The sequence below is a fragment of the Pleuronectes platessa genome, chromosome 4, assembly GCF_947347685.1.
Source record: "Pleuronectes platessa chromosome 4, fPlePla1.1, whole genome shotgun sequence".
In the NCBI taxonomy this organism is placed as follows: domain Eukaryota; kingdom Metazoa; phylum Chordata; class Actinopteri; order Pleuronectiformes; family Pleuronectidae; genus Pleuronectes; species Pleuronectes platessa.
The window spans coordinates 19,955,832-19,983,186 of NC_070629.1; the positions used below are offsets into that span (position 1 = coordinate 19,955,832).

The window sequence follows — 27,355 nt, forward strand, 5'->3', positions numbered from 1 at the left end:
AGTGTGACCAGAAGGAGCTCAAGCCTCCTAATGGAGCGGCAACGACCTGAAACCAGCGCCACGGGGATGTAGAACTGCGTTAAAGATGCATTTTGGTGAACTTTACGGGGCCGGCTATTCTTTCTGGAGCCTCTCCGCCCTCGTCCTGTCTGCGCATTGAACACAAACACACAGCAGGGGGAGGGGGTGTCGCGATATCCCCCGACAGCCCCTCTGACAGTCGGGGGCTGGTGTCATCACAACATCGCCAGGGCGTTCCAGCTCCAGCTCCAGCCTCAGCAGCAGCTCCAGCCCAAGCAGCAGCGGCAGCAGCCCCGTTATCTCGGCACTGGAGCACCCGGACCGGGACAACACTTCCTCTCCGTGCAGGTTCGTACAAGCCCCGTCATTGTCAATGCGACACCCGCGCACAGCTTCAGCTAACACCGACTGTGCACTCTTTATCTACTGCGACCACATTCGGCTGCTAGCTAACCCGCAGGAAGGCGGCCGTGTCGATGAGCGACACCCCCCCAGCAGGTGCAGCCCCAAGCTAGGTTTAACATCGGGATAAGCAGCACAACCTGGTTGTGTATCTTGCTAAACAACGGGCAGGTGGCAGCCTCCACTCACCCGCACCTCCCCGCAGGTTGGTGTCAGGACAGAAGCCAGTTTAAAGGTTCAGTGTGTGGAATCTAGTGGTGAGGTGGCATGTTGCAGCTGAGCACCCCTCATCCCCCCGTCACCTTCAAAACATCACAGAGAACCAATGGTAGCCTGCAGTTGTCACTAAAACTCAAAAGGTGTTTAGTTTGTCCAGTTGGGGCTACTGTTATCAACATGGCGGCCTCTGTAGAGAGGACCTGCTTCAGATGTAAATATAGTAGTATAGTAGAGTATTTCAATATATAGGGTCCATTCAAGGGTGAAGAGAGCACGACATTGTACAATTTAGACGAAACACACACAGTGGAAACACCACTAGGATTATTTTATATCCAATTACTGCCAATATTTATAGTATAATTTCGGTGTCTAGTTTGTCCAGTTTGGGCTAATATAAACAACATGGCGGCCTCCACAGAGAGGACCCACTCCTGATGTAAAAACAAAATACAAAGGGCCCATTCTTGAGTGAAGAAAACAACAGTTCGTACAATGTAGATGAAACACACTGTGAAAACATCACTAGGATTATTTTATATTCAATTTCTGCCAATAGATCCCTTTCACCTAAATCTTACACACTGAACCCTTCCTTGTTTAGTTTGTGGAGTCGGGTTTGTGCAACACAGGCAGCCCTGTCGGGTTGTTATCATGGGGGCAGGCTGCCATCTGTCTGGTGTAAGCCAGCCGTCACACTCTATCAGTTTGGCTAGCGTATAGAAATATGCATGATCTTCCTCTGTAAGTGTGACCCAAGCCCTTGTCTGGTAAGAAAAGGGCTGATGGGCTTGTGCAAGGTTTGGAAAAGCCTGACTGTGGAGATAAGCTGAGCCGTCTTAGTTTACAGCTTGTTTTGAACTGAAGAGGACACCAACACCTTTCTGTTTAATGGCAGTCTCCCTGTAATGTTTAGTGTGTTCTTGTGATTTTAAGCACAATATAACTTTCTGACACCAGTCCAATGACACCATCAATCTGCCACTAGCTATTTACAGCCTCACATTTTACAACAGCTCTGTTTATGACTCATCTCAAACCATTAATGCTTCTGTATTCACTGTCTGACCTCATTTAAAACCCTGTGAAAATCCAATACACCCAATTGTAGCTTGCAGTCAGTTGCCACATATGTTTGCTGAATGATACTATAGTTTACTTTACCTCTCTGAACACGGAGTGATTCTTTTTATAACCTTGTGTTCAGATTACCTCGTCCATAGTTCTTTTGTTTGCCGACACCTGGGATCTGCAGCATGTAGGACAGCCGCTTTTTGTTGTGTAATATCAGTCAGCAGAAACTGTGTGTGTGCGCCATAGTTGTGCTGTTGTGATACAGTCAAGATGAGACAGCTGCAGGATAAGGCAGCTGCAGGTACACCCAGCACAGGTCAGTTTATTGCAGGGCCGCTGCAAATGCACAGGTCAAGACATTCACAGCTTCAGGTACTTTAGATACCATCTGGTTCTAACTACAGCCTAAGATTGAAACAGGCACACGGGGTAAACCTTGTTTTGCTACATTCATTTTAAACATGTACGTTTGTTCATTTTTGTAAGTGAGGTCTTTATTTTCTTTCTCTTGCAGACGTCATGAATTGTTGAGTTGGTCAAAATGAACAAACCTAAAATGGCCACAGAAAAAGGGTGAGTTCCTTTTGCCGTTCCCGGAACAGTCAGATGCAATTTCACATGTGCGCAAAAAGAAACGCATGCAGCCCGGCATGTGCTCCTGAGTGAAACCTGCTCTGTCACAATCATATGTTCACACAATGCTAACTCCCCCTTTTTGTCGGTACTTACCTTCACTCTCCCGGCGGTCACTCCGCCCTTGGACTGTTTTAACTTCAGTTGCACCTGCGCTTTCTTTCTCCGATGGTTATCGTGTTGTCACAATGTGTGTGTGGAGAAGAGAGAAAGCGTGCGTGTGCATGCACGTGTTTGAGTGAGAGTGCAGGAGTGTGGAGATAATTAGATGTCCTCACTGGAGCCACCCGTATGTTTTTGTCATGACTAAAAATAACAGCACCCATATTTAATTCAGAATTTACGCTTAGCAAAACCTTTTCATGTATCTACCCTTAATCTGTGTTCACATGTGGGTATTATATAATGTTTTCATATTGGCTGTACATCTCCCTTGTTATGTTTTCCTTTTTGCATTCTTGCATCCCTTTGTAGATCATTCTTTCTATTTTTCTCATTTTCTCTTTTTCTGTCTCGGCACACACACTCTCTTTTCCCCCATCTCTCTCCCTCTCTCACTCTGTCTTTATAAGGACATACGAGAAACCGAGCTCCACTGGGTGCAATCACAGTTTTGATTCTCTATCCCTTATTTGCTGTTGCTGTACCAACTACTGACCTCTAACCCTGTGTTTCCATCTGAGCACCACTGAGCTAAGACAGGAGAATTGGTCACTATTCCAGAAATAGTGAGGCACGAGGATAAGGCCTCAACACAGCTTCATTTGAACAGACCTCTTTAAGTCATACTCAGACTACTTGTTAACATGTATTGTCAATTTATAATTGTTTGTAGCTTTACACTATATTACAAGAAAAGGACATTTTTCTTAGTTTTTAGACAATTTATAAAGATGGACGACATGATTGCTCCCTTAAAAGTTAAGTCTTGATTGCTACCTGGTGCCTATAAACCCTGCTTCCTCCATGTTAGTGGAAGAGACATGGACTCATCTATAACATCAAAGTACATATCAATTCATTCCTCCACAAAGAGTTTTTTTTAAATTGCAGGGAGTCGTTATCACACTGATGTTTGTCCAATTGCTAATTTTCCTGTACGTATGGTTTTCCTGTAGTGAAATCTCATGACTAAGTCCACTATGACGAAGTGGAGACGCATTGTCTATCTTTATTTCCACTATGTGCTGTGAACATATGAGAGCGTTTGCACATATGAGGTGCTGCTTCATGTTGTTCAGCAGTGTTACACAGTGTTAGCTACTCTGACTCAGCTCTCTAATAAAACGGATCCATTCTGCTCTTATAATCATACATATGGAACAGGAAGTCATGATTTTTTTCTTGTAGCACCTTCCCATGTATTATAGCATCCACTCTGGTTTGCGAATGTTGCATCATGACGCATTATGCTGTGTGTGTTGCTTACGCTGATCTCTGATCTTTCCAGATGGGCTTGAAAATTTAGTGTTTTTGTTTGTTTTTCTCACTACAGCAGCACATTAATAAAGGAAGCTATTCATTCTTTCTAAAGGTAAAACCATGTGTGTATTTCCAGTGTTCCCAGTAACTCCAGGGTACTGATGCTTCTGGGCCAGCTGGAGAGGATGAGTGGAGAGGCCATGTTGAAGGATGTCGAAACAGCGCGACAGGTCACCTCAAAGATACTTCATCTCATACAGACACAGGGTGAGAGAGAGCATGCACGCGCGCGCGCGCACACACACACACACACACACACACACACACACTTCAGTGTAATAATGTCAAAATTTAGCACAACTGCATATTTGCTGCTGTAGTGAAGTACACCATATGCCTCAAATTGCATTGTTGGCAGTGGTTCAGGTCTGTTATGGTCTAGGATTATCGCACTCTCATTAACATTTCTTGTAATAGCAGTAGGCTTTTTTTCACAGCAGCTATTTTGACATGTCATAGTAGGAAAAGCACAGGTGTTACTCACAGCATTGACGGTGTCCAATTGAGACGTGACAGTTTAACAGTGAGCCAGCATGAAAAATACCAAGACCCTGAAACTGAAGCTGCTCAATGGAATTCAGCCCCATTGTGTTGTTTACACATGTGCTTTTTGACTATGACAAAGTCAAAATGTGTGCTGTAGAAATCTGCCCATTCACAAAATAATAGGGTGAATTCAAGTGTAAAGTAAGGAAACTTACGTTACATATGAAATTTACTTGATAATAAAACAACAGAACACACATTCTTCTTGTAAAATCCAGTTCATGGTGCCATTACCCACAATGCAACTCAACCACATTTAGTGAGTGAGTGAATTAATTCTTAATTGAGCTCAAAGGAAGCAGTGGACAGTTCAGTAAGAGATTCAGGTTTTGTTATTTCATAACATTTCACTTTCCAACGTCATCCACTGGTATCTATTTAATGAGATGTGTAAGGATAGCCAATGGATAGGTGGATGCTGTCCTCCAACACCAGGAGACTGACTTGAAGGACTTCCCCTTTTATGATTTCCTATTTCAAAGCCTCAGCTTGTCGTGTTGAGTTGATTTTATTCATTACAAAACATGTTCAGTGACAATGTTGTGTAACTCTTGGTAGTTAAGTGCAGCAGTGGTTCCTGTGATGTTTCCCGTGATTGCTCTTTGAGGGGAGATCAGAGCAGCAGCAGAAGAGGGAGGCATTGTTCTGTATCACCATTTATAACAGACTGAAACACAAATGTAGTCACACATTCATTTTTCAACAGGAGCAGGGATGAATTGCAATCTCTAATGCAGGCGTTATTTCTCTAATACTTTACGAATTGGTGAATTGAATTTTTCAAACAAAAATTACATTCATTTATCAAGTAAAATAACAAACTCCTGTTACAGTCTCTTAAATGTGTGCGTTTGCTGCTTTTCTATGATGTTTTACATTATAAATTAATTATATTTGTAATACATTGAATTTTCTCTCTGAGTATATGAAAGCACGCACATCCAAACTTGATGAGCCTTAGGTGCTGGACAGAAGCAACAAAAACAAGACGACAAGAAATGTCCCCACACCAGTTTACGCTCCCACAAGCTTTTTTCAGGTAACATTTTTGGCACAGGGTCAGGCTGAGGGGATTGTGGGGATAGGGTCTGTAGAAGGACCTGTGCCCGTCATGTTCCCTTGGAGGTCATTAAAACGTATGTGGGAGCTTCAACCGTTTTTTTACCATCTTGGGGCACTTTATAGATGGAATTATTAATCAGGTAACTAAAAAAAATATATATATATCAACAGATCAGTTGAAAACAAAAAAATGGCTACTTGCTTGCCCTCATTTATTCAAGATCCAAATCATTTTTTTCTTTAATTTTTCTTTCCCCCCCATGTGGTTGCGAACCCACAAACCTTTTTTTCAGAGTGGATTTTTGAATCACTTGAGTCATGTGGTAGAGGACTCTCCACAGTGTGAATATGTTGTTGAATTCGGTTCAGTCAACGCACAGTATTTTGAGCCTTTTTGAGACTTTCTCTGAGCTTCTTTCCTTTCACTTTTCTTGAATACCATCTCTCCTCATATCGTAAAGTTTTGCTCCTCCTTCTCTAAGTGAACTTGTACGCAGAGGAAAGAACATCTCTGTCCATGACCACGTCAATCAGCGTGTATCAGCTGTTCCTCTCATCTACGGTTCGGCTGACCGTCACACCCTGTATGCAGCCTCAACATGAGATGTGAAGTCTGACGTCGGTCAGGGGAAGTGGGTGGGGGGGTCTCTGACCCTGTTCACAGTAACTATACACCCAAAGGACTTTGCTGTACTCTTGTCTCATGTTCTGAGACTTAGGAGCTTAGTGGGTAGGAAAGAAATGCCAAGAGAAAGAACAAGGATGACGGGAACAAATACAAGTAAGGAGTAGTAAACAAACTTGTTTAATTTGGTTGATTTAAAGGTGAGGACAAAAAATCACTCCACAGACCACAGGCACTTTTGTTTGGAAATAAATCGTAGAGACAGCAGTTCGTTCTTTCCCCCTCATCTGCGATCAGAAATCCTGTTTTCATCTGAGAGTTTGGCTGCTCCCCTTTTACCCCCAGTGCTGAGGAGGGGAAAAAAGAGGGCTGTCAAGAGAAAGAGGAGAGTTGCCTCGTGCTTTTGTTTGTAGCGTGCTCGGTTCGCAGTGTCCTGCCCCCGATCTCACTGTGTCTGTCCACAGTCAGACAGGTTTGCTGAGGAGTTTATTTCGAGCCTAGAGGGATAGACAGATACCAGTGAAGTTTTAAAGCCATTTACCTTATAAGGCACAGCATCAACGTCTTAAGTGGTAGCTTCACACTCGACACGCACTGTAAACTTTGAGGGCTACAGACGCAGTGAACCTGGATTTTTTTTGGAAACAGAAGCTTTGGTGAACTTTGAGACCTTTGTTATGAAATGGAGTACCGCTACACCAGGAGATACGGTCAATCTGTGGTCTCGCCAGACCCACAAGGTATCAGCAATGAGCAAAATATACTCACAGCATTTTAATTGTTTGAGGTGTGTTGCATTTAATCTTAGACCCTTCAAAATCTTCTTAAAAGACTACAATATTACTTATGATTTACCTAGCAATTCATGTTTTTATACTTTATTTTAGGAGTGCCAGAGTAAACTAAAAGTGGAAAACAATAAAAGATTCAAAAGACACCTGTCTGTGTCAAACATTTAACATGTTTCACTTTGGTTGGATTAGGATGGAAAGTGAGTGTAACTGCAGTACTTTTAGTAATCATCTGTACCTGATTAATGAATCAAATCTCCTCTAAAAAAAATATATATATAACAGAGTAAAGTTAAAGGGCAACATCATCAAGTAATTGGCAGAATGAGCTGAGAACATCTTTACTTTTAAATGAATCATAAACTTTAGAACACAAGTGAAATACAGTTTCAAAGAAGGACAAATTACAATTGCAAAATTCAGTAAGTAAATTAGAGATGTAGCAAACTATTTTTAGATTAGATTTGTTTTGTGCTGGTCCTATGTATAACCCAGTGCCGGCTTAGTCTTTGAGGATTAATGTTGAAATGCCAGTTTGTTTTGAGGAGCTTTAAAAAGTCTGGCATGACAGAAATGTTTTCAGAGGACACCGCTCCCCTGGGCAACAAAGTGTGTGCATTTACATGCTCAGATATGCACATACTTTGGCTAGTGTGGAGTAATAGTGTGTGTATATGTCAGTTGTGCATGCATTTTAGAAACCGATCATGAATCATGAAAGATGCATGCTTCATCTCCATTATTCCCCTGCTGTTGTAATGCATTCCTTTTTAAGGAGGGCGTGCAACATAAAGCCCATGAACTCCTCAACTGTATAAACTCATCACCAAATGATATAATCTTCCAGATGGGAAACCTAAGATATGAACTGACCACATTTCTGTCATAACCTGCTGCCGTACAAGAAATCTGACAGCCCTCTTAATTTTTTTGTTTTTAAAATACTTTTTATTTAATCAGGCAGTCACATTGAGAACAAGATCTCTTTTCAGAGAGGCCTGAGAATAAGACCACCGTCCTGGGTCACCTGACGTTATTAAAAACGTTAATATGAAAGCCTTGTATTATTTCATGTTCTTCAATCATATTTCTCAATCATCCTCAATCATCTTTGTGGTTCATTTCTAAGAGGTTACATAACATCAGTATATTTTCACCTCCTCCTCCTCCCCCTGTGTTGGTGATTGAAGAGTTTGCCTTTGTCTCAGGACTCAGTGTGGCCTCTTCAAAGAGGTCTGGAATCTCTCAGATCTTAAATTACAGGGCAAGCATGAGGCTGAAAGAGGTGGGGAGGTGAAGAAAGGAGAAAGAGAAGTAAGATGAGTAAAACTTTTTAAGATTAACTTTTAACCTACGAGGAGAATGTCCATTGTGAAATACACAATAGAAAACAGAGCCTTTCTAGCGTCCAGTGACCCTGGATTTCTGGTCTTGACACATAATTAAATGTAATAATATAATAATAATATAATTTCATATATTTCATGTTACAGAGAAGAGCGGAAAAGAGGTGATGTCCAAAGGCTCCAGTGGCATGGAGGTCATCCTGTCTTCACTGGAGGTCAGCTCACTCATCAACACAACTTGAAATGTGACTCTTGGGACATGACTCTTAAGACGACAAAACTATGCCTGGCACATATGAGCCATGTGTTAGGATTTTGAATAGACTTATTATGTTATTGTCCAATAGCAGTTGCAAAACCTTAAACCACCAGGCTTTGATTGAATTACTTATTGAATAATTGCTTATTTAAAAAGCATTTTAACATTTTTCTTTGCAAAGTTTTAAACGATCTGAGTGTATCAATGATAATGCCATCTTTAAATAGAGGAGGTTGTCAACCTCTGACATTGCCAGCTGCAGCAAACTCTACAACTGGTGTCACATTGATCAGTGAGTTTGATTTAGGATCAGTCTGCACCGCTGGGATCAGTGACTTCCCTTTTTTTCTCGAGAGGCAAAAAGAAGTTGATGTTCAAAATCCTGCAATTGACTCTGAACGTATTTAACAGGTTTACTGTTTGTAACTTTTGACAGAACTCCAGAGATGTCCAGACCACACTCAACATCCTGTACATTCTCAGTGAGCTGCTGACTGTGGGTGAGCTGAGTTTTGATGAGCTGATTTACTTGCTTTCTTTTATATTTATTTCAGAGCGCACACGTATGTAATAAATATATTCTAAAAATATAAATTTGCCAATAGTAAATGGTGATTAGATGGTGATAGATTGTACATTTTGCTGGTTAGGTAATGAAGTCTACTGGCCAAAGGCTTCCATCTTGAATGAGGTTTTACCACATTTAACGTTTTATTGGTTGTTTTGCATTATAGGCAGAGCTCGCAGGGTGGCAGTGTTTGTGTCTAAAGGCGGAACAGGAATATTGTTCCAGATTCTGAACACTGCCAGTAAAGAGTTGCCCCCCAGTGAAGAACTCATGCTGCAGCTTCACTCACTGCTGGCCAAGGTTGGCCCAAAAGGTAAGCTTGATGCAACCACAGAGCCCACCGACATACACACTGGATTAACAACTAATGTTTGTTTTCGTTTAGTTCGCTTTATGTCTTGTTTATCCTCATTTGACTTTGTTATATGGCCAAAGTTTCACATCCGGTGAAACATTCTCTGTGCGGGTAGAGATCCCCAGTGGAGGTCTCTTATAGTCAAGTAAAACTCTGCTTCGGTAGTTCTTATTAAAATGTAGTTTTAGGGGTTCAACAAACATGTTCAGCTAATTTCCTTCTGCATTAAAATATCAATCAAGATTGTAATCTAATAGTTGTGACCTCGAAAGTGCTGACGGCTCATTTTAGGCACAGATTATGAATATAGGCTCTGTGCATTTCTTTTGTGGTTTGAGCTTCATGATAATTTCACAGCATTCATATAGCACTTAGACTTGTTTCATATATAAGGTTTTCTTCAAAATGATTGTGCATTGTTTACATGCTTGCAAACAGCCTTTAGTGCTACAGGTGGTAAACAACTTCTCAAGAAGCTGAAAGGAGGGAGACAAAAACATGGACAATTTGGTGCACACTGACATTGCAGCCTCTGTGTTCAGACAGAAAGTTTGGTGTGAAGGCCCGTTTGTCCGGCGCTCTGAACGCCACAGTCGACTTGATGAAACAGAACCTACAGAACACCAAACTTCTTCTGCCCTGCCTGCAGGTTCTCAGGGTTTATTCCACCAACTGTGAGTAACTTTAAACCTTAAATTACATTTCTCAAAATGTTAACCTTCATGTAACGTACTGTAACTAATTCACTGGTAGATGTGACCTGATATCTCACATTAGTTTTGTGTTTTTATATGTGCAGCAGTGAATGCTATTTCTTTGGGGAAGAATGGAGTTGTGGAGCTCATGTTCAAGATCATTGCACCGTACAGCAAAAAGAACACCAGCCTGCTCAAGTGAGTGTCTGTCCCTGTTAATGAATCGGCATGAATCTTGTGTTTGTTCTGTTATAACAAACCATGGTGACATCCACAGGCTACATCTCCCTGACCTCTTTCAGATGAAGTTTTATAATATCTGTCGTTGATGTTTTTTCAACAGACCATGTAACTGATGTTTCCCTTGTTTGTAAATCAACAGGGTAGCTCTGGACGCACTGGGAGCACTGCTCAAATCCAGTGAGTAATTTGCTTTGTAGCTTTGAATTTTGTAAAACATAGTGATCTATAGATGGTGTTTAGCTCCCTGCGGCCGTCTTTCACCCCCTGAATCCTTTACTTTTCCACAGCATCTCTAAAGCATAAATCGCAATTCATCATTCAGCATGAATTTAATCAACTTATTTAACCCACTATTCCCCCCTTCACTCGACTGTTTTGCTTTTCATTCCTACCACGCTTCTCTTCATCCCATCCCACAGTTGTAAGATGCTATCAATGCTTTCTCTTTGTCTTCTTCCACGTCCCTGTGCAGAAACTAATGCTCGCCGTGCAGTGGACGGCAGACACGTGCCTGCCTTGCTTACTCTGTACCTGGATTGGCATCGCAATGACACACGGCATCGCCACATGCTGATTCGCAAAGGGTTTCTGGTCTGCATCAGAAACATCATCAACATCAAGCTCGGCAGGAAGGCGTTCATAGAAGCAGATGGCATGAGGATCCTCTACAACTCATCCACTGTGAGTGAGAGGATGACACACAAATGGCAAGCAATTAAAGCTTGTGACACATATAGTAAGTGCTTCACATACACACTGACACTCTCCTCTTCCTGTGGGTTTTTTCCTTTCTAGGAGTGTCTCCCAGTGCGGACCCTGGATCCTCTGGTTAACACCTCGAGTATCATCATGAGGAAATGTTTTCCGAAGAACCGTCTGCCTCTGCCCACCATCAAATCAGCCTTTAACTACCAGCTGCCACACATACCTGCTGCAGGACCTGTGGCACAGCTGTACAGTCAGCCTGCTGGGGGTGGGTACACACTCACTCACACCACACGCTCAAGCATACACACACTCACACAAACACTCACTCGCTCACTCACCCACCCAAACACTCACACACACTCACTCACATACGGTTCACCAGAGTGTGCCCTAGCTTGTCACTGTGTATGTATATCCCTAACATTGATTACTATGCAAAAACAGACACACGCATTTTGCAGTATACTACATATAAACGAGACACACTGACACACACAGACACACAAACACATATAAATAATGCTTACTTCCCTAGATCGAGTAAATAGTTAATGGCAACACTCATGAAACTGCTGCACACAATGTGCCTTACAGGAAAAACAAGTCATCAGCTCAACAACAAGCCCTTACAGAAGGGTAAGACGTACGTAAGACACAACTTCATCCCCAGCTCACATAGACTCACTCACTCCTGCTTTCTCATTCACCTCACGTCATGATCTAACTTCACTAAACTAACACACAACCTGTGTTAGTAATAAAGACGTAAGAAGGATGCCCAGTGCCCATTGCATAGTGCTTGCTTGCTCACACATACTTTCACTGCTCTCAACTAATTTGCTGTCCTCATTGAGTCCACAGGCTGACTGGTAAGATATTTGAGCCTCTTTCCTCTTCCTTCAATCTTTTTCATTTTTTTTTTTAATTGTCTGATAATATTATTATTTTTATATCATAGTTGAATTTGTTTGACCATCTAGGTACTTACCATTTAATGAATATAAAGATAAACAACATCAACGCTCCCCAAAAGTGAATCCAAAGGGCTTGGATCAATACATGGTCGCTGGCTGCAGTATAGGTCTCCTCCATGCTTGTGGATGGGGATATGGACCAAAATTAAATGTCAAAGTACACATCAAATATCTTTTCTCAAAGATGAATTTATTTAGCTATTTGATGCTATAAATAAAGGGACTTGATACTGCAGCTCCATCCGTACTCCGCAGATTCCGGCTCCATCTGCGCAAGATGGCAGCGTCCATTTCTAGGATATTTTAAGGAAGATGCATCGTCCATCTTTATATACAGTTTATTGTATCAACACATTTTGGTCAGTTTCCTTAATTTCCCCTTTACAGTGTTGCAATCTATCAGGAACTCCTTAAAAAACGATATATGCCAGAATTTTGAAGGTTCTATTTGGCAACAGCAACCTAGTAATGACCTCAGCCTTCGCACAAAGTCGGGTTAAATCATCTGTATTCCCAACATTGTGTCAGTGATGTCATTCAACCAACCATGGAGAACAGTGTATGATTGTAAGCTGCTGTGATTACACTGACTTCTCAGTGAGAACAACTCGATGTGTTGGAAGAAATACTCCGATGCTCAGAATTTCTTCTTTATTCACTATCTCCCACTCATCTCTTGATCATGGCTGCTCATATCTTTTTGTTAACATTTTCTCTGTTCCTGTCAAATCAGACTCTGTGAGTCTGGTTATGTGTGGACCTTATGCATATTTTCAAAACAACAAAATTCCCAGTTTGCGTGAAGGATAACTAAACCATTGAAAAAATCTGAAGACAGTCACCTAACAGCTTGTGTGTTTGTGTGTTTTGTACCCAGTGGATGATGTAGTGGATGAAAGTGATGATAACGACGAGACGGAGGCAGACACAGAGAACGATAGTGAGAATGAAGAGGATGAGAAGAATCATAGCTCCGCGGTAAGACTCACACTCACACATCATATTTGACATGACAGCATCATCTGTTACACTCACTGTTTAAAATGTGCGAGTCTCTTTCCTCTGTGTGATTGTGGCATTATAGAGACAACACAGAGTGTACTTCTGAGTGATTTACATCATAAACATTACAATAACATTCTGTCATCGTGATTAAAATTCACAAAGGATTGTGATGTGTAATAATAATTGGCCCCAGTTTGCTTGATGGTGTTAAATTATAAATAGGTCATTTGATTAAAGCTTCAGCCATTTTGTGAATAATTTAGTACTCAATATTACAGCCACACAACTCACTTTAATTATACAGTGCTGAATCTCCACAGATAGTGATATTTGAGGATAGAATTTCCTAGACGTGTTTGATTGTTGTGTTGACCTGTCTAGTTGCACTCAGTTATATTTCCAGCAGAGGGCAGTCATAACCCATCAACAACAATACTCTCACATCAAGTCAAACATGTCAACCATGCCTGATATGCATTTCTGATTAAATCAAAACATTGCTCTGCATTTACATGGGGGGAGCAAAAGTCTGACTTTACCTACATTAAAGTTTTGATATGTTTGTTTTCTGCTGTTTGTGACCTGTCAATCAGAACGATGACATAGAGACTGACCTAAACAAGCTACATCCCAAAAAGAGTCAAAGTCGTCCATTAGAGGAGTTAAGAGTCTATGAGAGATTCTTCCTGGAGCTGTCTGAGGACTTTCAGGTATGTGTTTTGTGTATATGTTGATAAAACCTAGCAGCAAAATCCCCTAAACATAGATTTAAACCAAGAGTATTTCAAGAGGCTTGTCTGCCAAAACTATACGAAGGTCGTTTGGTTAGTCGGAAGTCTTTGATAGTTAATTGGCACAATAATTTCATTTTTTGGTAGAGTTTAACATGTTATATATACTTAGACAAATTAATACTGTATATATAATGCAAGATGGTCACGGTCCAAGACCTCAATATGTTGTTTTCCTACAGGGGTATAACTTTGAAAGCTCAAAGAGTGCTTCTTCATCCTCATCATCCTCAAGTCGATCCCCTCGGCCAATCATTGTGCCCACAGCTCAATCCCTGTCACCAAAGCATGTCCCCAAACTGAGTTCTCAGGGGGATGGCAGCTCTACCAAAGGACAACACACTCAGCCACCCCCCTCCGCTTCCACTCCCTCTCCCCCTGCATCTCAACCTCCGCTTGAACTGAACACAGTCCACCTCATCAAGGACCAAGACAAAAAAGAAGAGGCCCACATTCCTTCCCCAGATGGACATGCGACCTTGTCCTCCCTCACCAGTCCTCCCTCTCAAGGGCAGAGGATTGAACAGGAACTCGCACATGTGTTGGAGTGTGTCTCTCTAGAGGAGGAGGGGGCTCTTAATGAAGAAGAAGGAATAAGGGGAGTCAAACAAGCAGGATCTCCCGTCAATGCCACTAGACTCATACAGTCTCCTCTGCTGTTGGGAGGTATCGTGACACGTCGCGTGGGAGGAGGCAGTGGCAGTAACCTGGGTTCAGATTGTGGCTCTGAGGGAGCTGATGATGAAGGAGGGGAAGGAGCAGTCCTGGAGGTGCCAGACACGGCGCTGCTCCTCTCACTGCACGACCCTGACCTTTACGTGGAGATGGTGAAGGGAACACACTCTGTACCTCAGTACGCTGAAGTGGCTTATCCAGACTACTTTGGCCACGTAGCCCCAACATTTAGAGAACCCCTCATGGAGAGAGTTTATGGTGTACAGAGGTGAGATATTTCAGTGAAACTGGGGGAAACCAATAGGCATAAAAACATGGGTATACATTAGGAACAAGTAGAATTAAGCTGGAAAAAAGAGAATACCTGTAGTGTGCAGTAATCTTTTGCATGCCAGATATTTGTTTTTAAAAGAGTTTTAAACATTTCTGGCTTAAATAGAATGTGCAGCTGCAGACTGCACTTGGTTTGCAGTACGATCCCCAGGTCCTATTTTCTTTGAGCAAGACACTGAACTTGTAATTGAGCTGATGCTGCATCGTCCGTGTGGACATGCAGTCCATTTACCAAGTACAATCTGGAGAACCTTTAATGCAATCATGTGCTGTAGGTATATTTTTGAACTGGCTTTGCAGTCTGTGAGCTACACTTTACACATTTAACTTTGTTATGAATCAAAGGTTATGGAGGCAGGGAAAGACATTTCTTCTAGCTTATTGCATTTATCCTCATTTATTAACCGTATCCATTGTGTGCATTAAGTTTGTCTGTGGGTCTATCCATGCAGGTCTAAGATATTCCAGGACATTGAGAGGATGATTCATCCTAATGATATCCTGGATAAAGTCGTTTATGACCTGGACATCCTCAGGTGAGTTCCTCTTACTCTCTGACCTAAACATCACTCAGAATAAATGGAGCTTCAGCTTGTGAGAGCTGTGACATTCACGTTTCACATTAGCTCAATTGATCATCTACTTCTTGAGAAGGGTAATGACTTCTTAAAGAGTGTCATTTGTTCCTCATCATGCTTCAGTTGTCCCGTGATTGAAGACGACGGTGAATCGCTAAAGTTCAACTCTCAGTTTGAGTCTGGCAACCTCAGGAAGGCCCTTCAAGTTAGGAAGTAAGTTTGCATAAAAGTTCCACATTTCTGTGTGTATGTGTTTTGATTAAATCTAGTTTTAAATCGCCTTCTATCACAATTCATGTGAAGCTGCTATCAGCTTTGATAATATTTAACTTGCAACTTACCTATTTTTTTTCTGAAATCAGACTGAAAATAACGGTTGATCCAACATTTAGAGTTTTTGTTGTGGTGTGTTTCCAGATATGAGTATGACCTGGTGCTGAACTCAGACATCAACAGTAATCACTACCACCAGTGGTTCTACTTTGAGGTGAGCGGCATGCGTGTCGGAACTACTTACCGCTTCAACATCATCAACTCTGAGAAGTCAAACAGCCAGTTCAACTATGGTGAGATGCAGAACAACACCCAACAGCGTTTCATGCTCCATCTGACCAACAGCACATGTGTATATTGAATGTAAATAAAACTGAATTGACCCATAACTTTTGACCTACTGCTAAAAAGCCTCAAACAAGCACAATTTGTTATTTGATCATCAGACAGCACACTTTTATTTAAATCTATGTTGCATTGCCTGTCTCTGTGTGTGTGTGTATATGTGTAGGCATGCAGGTGCTGATGTACTCTGTCCAGGAGGCGATCAGTGGGAGGCCTCGTTGGGTCAGAACAGGATCAGACATCTGTTATTACAAGTAGGTACAGATACAGTGGATGTGGGAAAACACTTTGGAGACAGAGGCAAAATCTGACTTCGTATCAGTGTAATATTCACAAGGAGCTAAAGTTTTCATGCAGCGTACCAATCTAATGCAAATTCAGTACAACTGTTCATCGATAAATGTCATGCCTGAATATTATATTTTATGATATAGCAGTGTTTGTTTTCCCCATTCATATGCATCACAATGGCATATAATAACCCCAGACACTTAAAATGATTTATGACAGGTAATTGAGTAGCAAAATAGAACAAGTGCACTTACTAAAGTACTCAATAAGTGTTTTATAGAATTATGGTTGTTATATTGTGCAATATTTACTTATGAAGTGTTTCTCCTTTTCTACAGGAATCATTTTGCGAGGAGCTCCATTGCAGCCGGCGGTCAGAAAGGAAAATCCTACTATACATTGACCTTCAGCACAAACTTCAGCCATAAGGATGATGTCTGCTACTTTGCCTATCATTACCCTTACACATACTCCACTCTTAAGGTAGTATAACATAACCATTGTTTGGTACTTTCTTCTTCCTGCATAAATGTAAATTCTCCTCATACTCTATACACTATCATACACTATTATTATGCCCTGAAACATGATGCTTGGGTTTTTAATTTGCTCCTACTGTCATTCTTTCTCTATCACCAGTAGCTAATCCTCTGAGAGTCTGACCCCTAATGATGCTGTGTAATCATTGTTTTATCATTAACAGTATATGTCCTAGAATCTGAGTTGTGCTCTCAAACTACTGTAAACTCATAAAACCATGTTATTATAATAACATTTTGTCTGTGTTTATCTCAAGTGACAATGCAGAACTGCCTAAAATCCAAGCACTGATGGAGAATCTCAGACTGAATCACAAGTCGCCTTATACACAGCCACTGCAATAATGCAACAATAAAGTGTTGAGAACCCAAGAGAGAAGGGGGTTTAAATGGAAGATAATACTGTTTTTGTATCCTCAGATGCACCTTTCCAAACTGGAGGCTTTGAGGACCACAAAGATCTACCTGAGACAGGACGTCCTGTGTGAAACCCTGGGGGGAAACCGCTGCCCCCTTCTCACCATCACTGCCATGCCGGAGTCCAACTCCAATGATCACATCTGTCAGTTTAGTGAGTAAATCAGTGTCGACCTGCGTTAATGTGTTCACGCATCTTATTATTTGCTCAGCATCACTGTCGGTGGTGACCAGAACGATCTCAGCAGCAGGATTTTAATGTATCGCAGGCAGTCAAAACTGGATAAACAGTGGAACAATTTTATCTATTTTCAAATGTTAAGTGAAATCTGGACGCTAGTGCAATATGTCATTAGGTACTGAAACCTACTCCAGGCCTGTGTAGAAACAGAAAAACAATTTGTCATGCTTTGTTCTTGGCTGGTTTTCCAATAGTTTTCTAAGAAATCCACAATTTCTCTACATTTCTCACCAATGCACGGACATAAGGTGGTTCTGTAATCTCCGAGAATGCCATTACGTTCTACACTTAGGTCCATCACTGCTGTTTCTCTGCTCTGAAAAACTTTGAATTAAAGAATCATATTCTGTTTTTCTCTTTCCATCATCCTCTGTTTGTGCTGTGTTCTCGCTCTGTCGCCCTCTGTAGGGAATCGTCCATTGATCTTCCTGTCGGCCAGAGTGCACCCTGGAGAGACCAATGCCAGCTGGGTAATGAAAGGCACGCTGGAGTTCCTGATGGGCACCAGCTCGCAGGCAGCCAGCCTGAGGGAGGCCTACATCTTCAAGATAGTCCCCATGCTCAACCCTGATGGAGTTGTAAATGGAAAGTAAGTGAAAATAGTGTAGGAATGGAACGATATTAACACTCATTCACAGCTTTCAAATTGAATCATACACGGGCTGAAGCTGGACCTGTGCAACAGTCACAACGCACACAATCTTGTCATGAAGGATTCTCTATTCTGTTCTAATTCACTCTGTAGCCATCGCTGTTCTCTGAGTGGAGAGGATTTGAATCGCCAGTGGCAGAGCCCCAATCTTGAGCTCCACCCCACCATCTTCCACACGAAGAGCCTGCTGCAGTACCTTGCACACATACAGAGGGCACCACTGGTATGACCTCTAATTAACTAGACTTAAATTACTTTGGGGCATTTTTGCAATGTGTCTCATCATCTTTCATTCTGGAAGTTACGGGACGACTTTCTGACTTTGGAATGCTGATGCAATTCTCCTTTTCTGCTGCACAAAATCAGTTGTGAATCAGTAAATCACAACATTCTTGCTGTTACAATTAATAGCTGCCTGTGCTGGTCTTTTCTACATTGTGTAACAGTAAGTTATCTATAATGGGATATTCAACTAAATGGGGGATTTGTTGTGATGACTGAAATAAGGCAAAGAATGGTGACGCTGTGAAACTTTGTCTTTAAACAAATCTGAGATTTAGTCAGAGAAACTGTCATTTTAATGGCACGTCCTGTATTTATAACAAGTCTAACAGTTTCACGGTTTTATTTTTCAAAGTTTATAAAAGTTGATATGTTATTGAAAAGTTACTTTTTTTAAATTATTTTATTGAATATATCAACTAGAGAGAAGTTTTTTTCTGGTTCCCAGTGTCTTAGTGAAAAATATGCAAAATGAGGTACATCCTAAAGTCACTCCTGTCTTTATTTGCCTCTTTTGTATGTATTCATGTTTGTGTGTGTGTTTGTGTATGTGCAGGTGTTCTGTGACTACCACGGCCATTCCAGAAAGAAAAACGTGTTTATGTACGGCTGCAGTGTGAAGGAGACGGTCTGGCAGTCCAATATCAGTGCTTCGTCCAGCGACCTACAGGAGGACCTTGGATACAGGGTGAATACACACAAACAGACACATGCACACACACACACTTAAACTCAAATTTTAACTTCTCAGAATCGCCTCCATATCAAATTACTCATCTCATATCACTGAATAGTAATTAACTTGAAATGAGTCTCATTACAATCTTATCACTTTTATTTACTAATATTACAATCAGAGCAGCTGAATTTTTTAATCCAAAAATATATATAGAAATATATATTTTCACTGAGACGAGTGCTAATAAAAAAGTCAGTTCAAGAGAGAGGTCAAAAGATTTTGGATTGAACCTGTCAATACTTTCTCTTTCCCAAGGAACGACTCTGTACATAAGCCTGTTTGTGTTGGACTCAGTTATTTGGCCCGACTCTAAAGTGTACTTTGTCTTCTGCCCCCAATGCACCTAACACACATTTTCATTTGCGTCGCAGGCTCTCCCTAAGATCCTCTCTCAGATCGCCCCGGCCTTCAGCATGGGGAGCTGCAGTTTTGTTGTGGAGCGCTCTAAAGAGTCGACCGCTCGGGTCGTCGTGTGGAGAGAGATAGGAGTACAGCGCAGTTACACCATGGAGAGCACGCTCTGTGGTTGTGACCAAGGCAAATATAAGGTAAGGTTTGCTTAGGCCTTTTCGATGTAATGCAATTCATTACAATAAACATGAACTTAAAGACTTCCTGTTGTAGAGCTTTTTTAATTAACTGTAAATTTTATTAGTTTCAAGGAAGTTTACTATTTTCATATATATGCTAATCAGTAAGCCATAGTATTAACATCTTAACATTGTGTAGAAAATGTATTTCTAGGTGTATGTGTTTTATCCTGTCTTTTTATTTCATTTCCACCCCCTGTAAATGAGCGGGAGGTGCCAGTGTCCAGCAGATGGAGCTGCAGTCTTTTCTCTTCTGTCATCTCTCATGTTTCTCCTCTTTCCCTTTGACCTTTTTACCTTTCTTTCTCTCTCTGTCTCTTTACATGAAAGCTGATTTGCTTCCGAATGAATTTTCCCAGTTTCTAAAATATCTCACGGAAGTCCATTTTGGCTCTGATTAGCACCCCCACTGGTTTTAATGAAAGTATTTGTCCAGATGTGCAGGAACCAATGTGAACTGAACTGTGGCTGCATGTCTCTGTAGCCAGGCCAAGTTTGAATGTTCCAAGCTCTGCTCTGGGGGAAAGGGAACATGAAAGTGTTTGAGTTGAGTTGGGGGGTTAGCTTGTGTGTGGTGTGTTTGTGTGTGTGTTAAATTTCAGCAGGGTCAAAAAGTCTTGAGACCACAATGAGAAAGTAGTGGTGGTCTCAAACTTTGCTGCAGTACTGGGATTGAACAGTGCCGTGGAGACTATGTTAGGGTTGGAGGTATGAGTTTGAATGTGTCTCCAATGCAACTGAAATATTTGATCATGTTCCCATATGCAAAGTTTCCTTTCCAACATTGAAAATTGGGGCGTTTGAAGATGGACAGTGGCTCCGTCCCCAGGCTCCACAGCAGCTATGGAAAACCAGAGCAGCCTTTTAAAAGTAGCATGCTGTTGAAGCTTTGGAAATATTTTTTGACTGTAGCTGTGTATTGGACATGTGCACATACAGCACATGCAAGTGTATTAGTTTGAGATGTTTTTGTGTGAATACATTGTGTTTGAATCTCTTTGATGTGCATGTTCTCTCCAGGGGCTTCAGATCGGCACCAGAGAGCTGGAGGAGATGGGAGCTCAGTTCTGTGTGGCCCTGCTGAGGCTGAAGCGGCTGACGAGCATCCGCAACCACCAACACCTGCTGGATTTGGAGGGTGACATCATTGGGACACAGACTAAAGTGGTCAGGTTAGTACTGTGGAGCATGTAGGAAAGTCACAAACACACAGTTAAAGCTAGGGCTGTCCCTTTTTATGTAGTTACATTCACCTCGTCCATTCCAATCATGTCCGTATAAATAAATTGTGCTTTCTTACGTGTGATGACATTTTTATGATCTTCTGGCAAGAGGAGAGCGTGCAGAATGGTGGACAGCCAAAGTTGTACATTCGACAGCTGTGGTGTTTTCACTTCCTGACTCGGGTGGCAGGTTATCGGTTATCAGATTTATTGTAATAGTGCAAGACGGCTGCTTTGTACAAAGTCAACAAACACCCTTCTCGGTTACTTTGCCACCTTCGCTGTTCCTTCTGAAATGTTTCCACATACGGTTTCTCAGATGCTTTGGTTCTGAGAGTGTCGGCTCAGGACGTCTCTCCTCACCAGTGTCCTGCATGTCTGTAGCAAAGAAAACAGCATTACCAGCTTAACTACGATTGCATTCAGTAGTGCGCATAACTCTGCAAAGGCCCGACAGTCCCCTCATGAAAACAAATTTAAATTCCCTACATTCAGTTTAAATTATTCTCTGAGAAATCTATTTTTTTTGTTTAAAATTCTCGCAATCTTGAGCAAAGTGAAAAAGTCAAACCAATGCAGATGAAATCGGAGGTAATGAGTCAATATCACATTCTGTACTGTAGGTCAAGCTGAAAGAGACCAGTTCGAGCAGCCTCCTCTGCATCTTAAAACAAATGCTCGGGGGTTATACACTGTAAGTTTTCCAGTTCAAATATAATCAATACAAGTTATAATCCTTTACCATGTTTCATACAAAGTAACAGCCCTGGTTCATGCAGGTGCACACAGACGCTGGGAGACTTTTCAGTGGAAGAGTGCATTCTTTCAAGGCTTAGAAAACTCACAGTTGAGGAATATAATGATGCCATAGAAACAAGTCAAGGTGAAACTGCAGATGTCAGAGCATTTTATTTCTCAGCCGTTTATCGGTTTTGTTGTTATCCTCATGTAACCTTCCCAACATAGCTGCAATTTAAGAAATATAGTGTTTTCTATTCCTTATACCCATACTACTTGGGAAATAGAAAGACAAAACACCCTCATTACCGCCTGACACATCCCTGTTGGTTCTGATACTGAATGGCATGACTGTCACTTCAGCTCTCCTCTTAACATTCGAGAGACAAGTGAAGGCCTGCGTTTGTACACGGAAGCTGTGAGCATCATTGAAATTCTATCAATGATCATGTGTGTTAAATCTATTGAAACGCTGGATGGGAGGAGAGTGGTTGAATAACGTTGTCAGCAGAGTCATCATTTCTTTAAGACAGTTTGTAAAACAGCCCCCAACATCTTAAATTTCTATATTCTCACCTCCACAGTGGAGTTTTTACTGGTAGGGAGCGGTCAATAGCACATGGAGCATGCAAACAAGTGTATTGTCTTCCTGTGCAGTGTGTTAGTAATAAAGAGATATATCTTGTCAGTGTCAGAGCGAATCCTCATCCACTCAAGGGATGGCAACATTTAATTTATTCCGTTAAGCTGTGAGACAAACACTTATCACACAAGTCAAACCAGTGGCACAGTACATCCTCCCCACGTTGGTTCTATCTCTCGTCACATCACGTTTGCTTTGTATCAACATTCATCAATTCAAGCTTTCACCTTGATTTGAACTTAATGCTCTCGTCTCTTTTTTATCTCTATTGTCATTAACAAAGTAAAGAAAACTCGGCAAAAAACGTCATCATCCCAACATTTTTTGTGGTCTATTATTTCTTCCATATGCTTTTAAAATAGTGGTGAAAAGTAATTTATCAGAAAATAAATTTGGCAAACAATAAAATAGAAAGAAGGAAAAATTCTGCTTCCCCGGTAGGAGGAATGAATATCTTTATTACCTGATGCACTACTTCAAATGCGTGTTGTTGTTTTATTTATTCATTGATACCAAATGGCCTTTGTCAAACATGATCAAATTTGTGAACAGATGTGAAGTATCGGGTTTAAAAACAAATGTTATTATGTTTTTGTAGCTTTTAATATAGTGGGAAGGAACCAGGACAGAACATAAGGGTTACAAAATAAATGAGGAAAATCATTATCTAAATCAATAAATCAAGACTCCGATTTAGTTCTGGGTCGTCCACATAGTATCTGATCACCTTGAAATTCCCTCCTCAGAAATATGAAATCCACACAAATCTGATTTTTCTACAGTCCGACACCACCAATAAATTATTAAACTTTGCCAAACCCAAACTGCGACCACCAGCCTTATCTTAATTTCTTTTTACTTTAGAGACGTCAGCGTTCTCTCCATCACAGATTTGTTAAAGCAGTTCAGTCTGAAGAATGGCTTCGTACTCAGAACCACTTAATGCTCATGTCTCTTTCTCTTTGTGTCTCCCAGTCTCTCTCTCTTACCAACCTGCGCTACTCTCATATTGATATACCCATTTATCATTTATGTGTCTGATCATTAAGGGACTCCAGAAGTGTGTGTGTGTCTGTGTGCGTGTTTGTGTGAGTGAGGGCCCTTTGGGATTGGTCACTCTCATCCCGGAGTTATGGTTTTGTGCGTGGGGCCTGGTATGGTACCACTTACCGTTTAATAGGTCATCACAACAATATCTTGGCCATTGGGAGGCGTCTGCGAATAACTGGGTGTCTCGGAGTGCGTAAAAGGGCTGATACGGGCATGGGTGTGTTTTTGCCTGAGTGTAAGGAATACGGAAATAGATGCGTATGTGTTAAAGTTTTAAGGTTATATTTTACGTCAATGTATCTAAACATTAACATGGACTGTATAGAGACGACTAAAGTTGGTGGACTTAGAAAACGCATCACAAACAAAGTGGAACGTAAACGAACAACTCTTAGCATTTATCGCTGCCCATCCACATCATTACACAACAACGATAAACACATTTACTGTACATACACTGACACACAATTTCCCTCCCTCCCCCCCTCTCTTGCACTCGGGCACTGTTAAAGTTGGTGGGAGCTCATTGTCTGAGTCCCCTGATCGACTATCTCCCTGGGATCACATTTCAGACCATTAACACCATTAAAAACCCACTAAAGCCACTAAAACCTCAAAGAACCAGCGACCATTTAACCATTAAGACCCACAGGAAAGAAACAGCCTCATGAGTCAGAGCACACAGGCGCAGTTTGTTAGTTACCCCCGGTTTTGTTATGATTTTAAAACATATTTTAATATGAATCATGTAGTAGATTCAAAGTATGATGGCTTGTATTGTATTTAATTTATTTATGTTATTATTTCGAGCTGAAACGATTATTTTTTATTATTATTATTATGATTTATTTCTATTGAAACAGAAAATGAACCTTTGTTGATAGAATAATAACTATCAACAAATAGTTTAATGCTTTGAATTACTAAAGATTCTCGGCATCCAGGGTCTTAAAAGTAATTTGACTTTTAGAGATTTTATTAACTTAACTAATCATTAATTAATCTTCACCATCATCATCATCATACAATTTCCTGGGACAGTGTGGAAAAACAAAGATAAATTCAAACGGTTTAAAGCCTAACGGCACAAAATGTATTGAAAATAAAAAAAATTACATTTCGTATCTGCCATGTTTCAGGAAATATACGTCTCAACTTAACATTTAAAAAAACCATAAATGCTTTTCTATTTAATTTTCTCTTGTGCTTTACCTCAGATTTCATCTCAGAATGTGGGGTAGTAATATGAGACATTATATTTGGTCCTAAAGTAACACATTCAGGAATCCAATTAGTAATTCGAAATATGCACAGGCATCATCCTGCTCCTCTGTAGCCCCGAGAAGCTGACGTGATGTAGATGAAGACGTTTCTTTGTGACAGTTGTATGCACATCATTAACTCCCCGTGGCAACTGTGTTCACACTCCGTTCTTTTCTCCTCCAGCAGCTGCCCCAGTACCTACGTGATGGAGGAGGACGAGCCGTCCTTTCTGGAGGCAATAGACTACAGTGCAGAGAGCAATGACGAGGACCCCGAGGCCGAAAACGAGCTCGGCAGCGAAGTCCTCAAGAACCCCGAACATCTGGATCATCTGTCCGACTCCGAGATGAATCACAGGGACTAGCGCTGGGGTGTTCACCCTCTCAGCACCCGGCGGTTTGAGCTTATAACCATTCAGTGCTTCGACTGTTCGCTGATCAAAAAAACAACAACACAGGTTTATTCACACTTACCATTTAGATTCACACCTAATACAGTTATGTAGACACTATTATGGTACGTACGCTGCTTTGACACCAGTCGGGTGCTCTCTCCCCTGATGGATGGATTTTGTTGGCCCACCTGCTGCTGAGGGTGGGGCACTCTAATGGCCTTTCCCCTCAATAAGGCTGATATGAGCCCTGACTAAGATTCAAGGTGGATCTCAATGAATGTTCTCACCATTAGCTGTCACACTATAACCTTCATGAACTGTGACCCCTGACCTCAGACACTATTTATCCTCTGAGATCCACATGTAGTTGAACCACAGCAGCAAACCGCAAGCACCGCCAGTCCTTAACTTGAACCCTCTCTCCACTTCTTCATTTCTCCCTGCCCATGTGTCAGTGAAGCCGCCTGCCGAGGCTGTAGTGAACTAGAGCCATCAGCTTCTTTTGGTGCAGTGTTAGAATCCCGTCTTACCCGTAACACTGTGTTTAGATTGATACAACCCTGGTGATCACAGGATTCTAGATCTGTCCCACTGAGCAGCTCAGAGATCCAAACAACCTGCCGTCTAATTTCCTCTCTTCTTTTCTTCACTTGTGTCCTCTACTTAAATGTTTTACTCCTTTTCTTGGTTTGCTCCTTCCTTCCTCCCTGATTTATTTTAGTTTTTTCCTTAATTTCGTCCTTCCATCCTCCCTCCCTCTCCACTTCCTCCCTTCCGCCTCAATGTGTTGGTTGGATGGGATGTAGGTTAAACCAAACCGCCCCTTTTCCTAGGGTAGCTGCTGGCGAACCCCAGTCATCACCAGGTATATAATGTAAAAAACCTGCTCAGACGTGACGACACTGGAGCGACGCCCTCACTTCCTCTCCTCTGTATCCCACTCCTCTTCTGCCACAGTGCGCTTGGTCTGATCGCCCATGTGCTGTTCGCCTCGCTTTAGCCAAAACGGATACTGTTAGCATCATGTAGAATGTACATGTCTTTATTGAGATGTTTCAACACACAGGCAAACTAACACAGGTTTGGTTTCTTGCTCATACAAACACAAGCGGTAAAATATGAAGATAGAAGAATATCAACACGCACTGTCGGTGTTCCCAATGCTTTTAACAATAGACAGTATTAAAAGGTTTAGACGCAGCAGTGATGAACAAAACGCATGAGCTGCAGAGAGCAGAAAACCCTTTTGCACTTTGGATAAACACTTACCACGCAGAACAAAGACGGAGTCACTTTACGACATATCACAGTCTGCAAACTTCCCCTGATTAGTTTTTAAGTTCTCCGAGCTCAGCCCGACGCTGATCGTAACCTTGCTGTGATGTTTAAAAAAAGTACTTTAGTGGAATTATATTTTCCTTGTGTACCTCCCTCCAGTCTGTGTGTACATTTTTTTTTGTGAGTTTACTTAGTGGAGACCCATTCATGAAAACAGATGGTGCTTCGTATTGACAGTTTAAAGTAGATTGTCGGATTTACTCTTTTTTTTATTTTGGTTCATGGAGATGAGATGAGTTGCTGTTTCACTTTGTACAGCTAGTGCATGGCTATTTTCTGTTGTTTTTATTTTGTAATTTATTAAGTATTGTTTCTGGGATGCAACCTGTATGTATATGAGGTGTGTGTGTGTGTGTGTGTGTGTGTGTGTGTGTGTGTGTGTGTGTGTGTGTGTGTGTGTGTGTGTGTGTGTGTGTGTGTGTGTGTGTGTGTGTGTGTGTGTGTGTGTGTGTGTGTGTGTGTGTGTGTGTGTGTGTGTGTGTGTGTGTGCTCAAGGAGTTTAAGTTATTCCATTATTCAGCTCAGCTAATGCTCTTACTGTGTGTTTCTTCTTTCAATTTGATTATCTTCTCTCACTCTCCCCAATCACTTTCTCATCCTCGTTTCCCCTCTTAACCTTTTTTCATTCCTCTTTTTCTGTCTCCCCCCGCTACTTCCTTTTCCAATTTAACCCATGACCATGTTACAAATCCGGGGAAGTCATTGCTCTGTGTGTGGGTATGGGAGCGTGTGTGCGTGTGTGTGTGTGTATGTATGGGAAATGTTTGTGGTGTCATATTATAAATGTGTTTGTCTGCAGCAGATTTTGTCGACACGGTGCTGGGCTGCTTTTATTGTTATGTTGGTTTGGAGGTGGAAAAGTGGAAATAGCGAGTCCTTTTTAAGTTGATTGTAACGCAGAACATCAGAGCTAAGCGTGAAGACATGGAAAATAAAATGTGAATGTGGTAAA

General features: G+C 41.4%; 1 protein-coding gene across 5 annotated transcripts; it reads left to right on the top strand.

The window, feature by feature from the left end:
- The first annotated feature begins 3 nt into the window (after positions 1-3).
- agtpbp1 (ATP/GTP binding carboxypeptidase 1) lies at positions 4-27,355 on the top strand. 5 transcript variants are annotated; one of them, XM_053420666.1, is made up of 27 exons: positions 4-369; positions 2,231-2,289; positions 3,908-4,038; positions 8,349-8,416; positions 8,897-8,960; positions 9,195-9,341; positions 9,926-10,057; positions 10,183-10,276; positions 10,461-10,498; positions 10,794-11,002; positions 11,117-11,294; positions 11,624-11,665; positions 12,881-12,981; positions 13,602-13,718; positions 13,982-14,742; positions 15,260-15,343; positions 15,509-15,598; positions 15,803-15,951; positions 16,170-16,257; positions 16,633-16,777; positions 17,254-17,404; positions 17,900-18,080; positions 18,237-18,366; positions 18,982-19,113; positions 19,536-19,712; positions 20,775-20,926; positions 24,858-27,355. In XM_053420666.1, the coding sequence occupies exons 2-27, from the start codon at positions 2,258-2,260 to the stop codon at positions 25,033-25,035; spliced, it is 3,771 nt and encodes a 1,256-aa protein (XP_053276641.1). In that variant the 5' UTR covers positions 4-369; positions 2,231-2,257; the 3' UTR covers positions 25,036-27,355. The 5 variants fall into 5 exon arrangements, with proteins under 5 accessions (XP_053276641.1, XP_053276640.1, XP_053276645.1 ...); XM_053420665.1 differs by having other exon boundaries at positions 5-369; positions 24,855-27,355; XM_053420670.1 differs by lacking the exon at positions 11,624-11,665 and having other exon boundaries at positions 5-369.

Coding starts and splice junctions, on each gene's coding strand:
- agtpbp1 (XM_053420665.1), top strand. CDS start 2,258: ATGAACAAACCTAAAATGGCCACAGAAAAAGG. Junction 8,961..9,194: donor CAGTGAGCTGCTGACTGTGG/GTGAGCTGAGTT, acceptor TTTGCATTATAG/GCAGAGCTCGCAGGGTGGCA. Junction 12,982..13,601: donor AGAAGAATCATAGCTCCGCG/GTAAGACTCACA, acceptor CCTGTCAATCAG/AACGATGACATAGAGACTGA.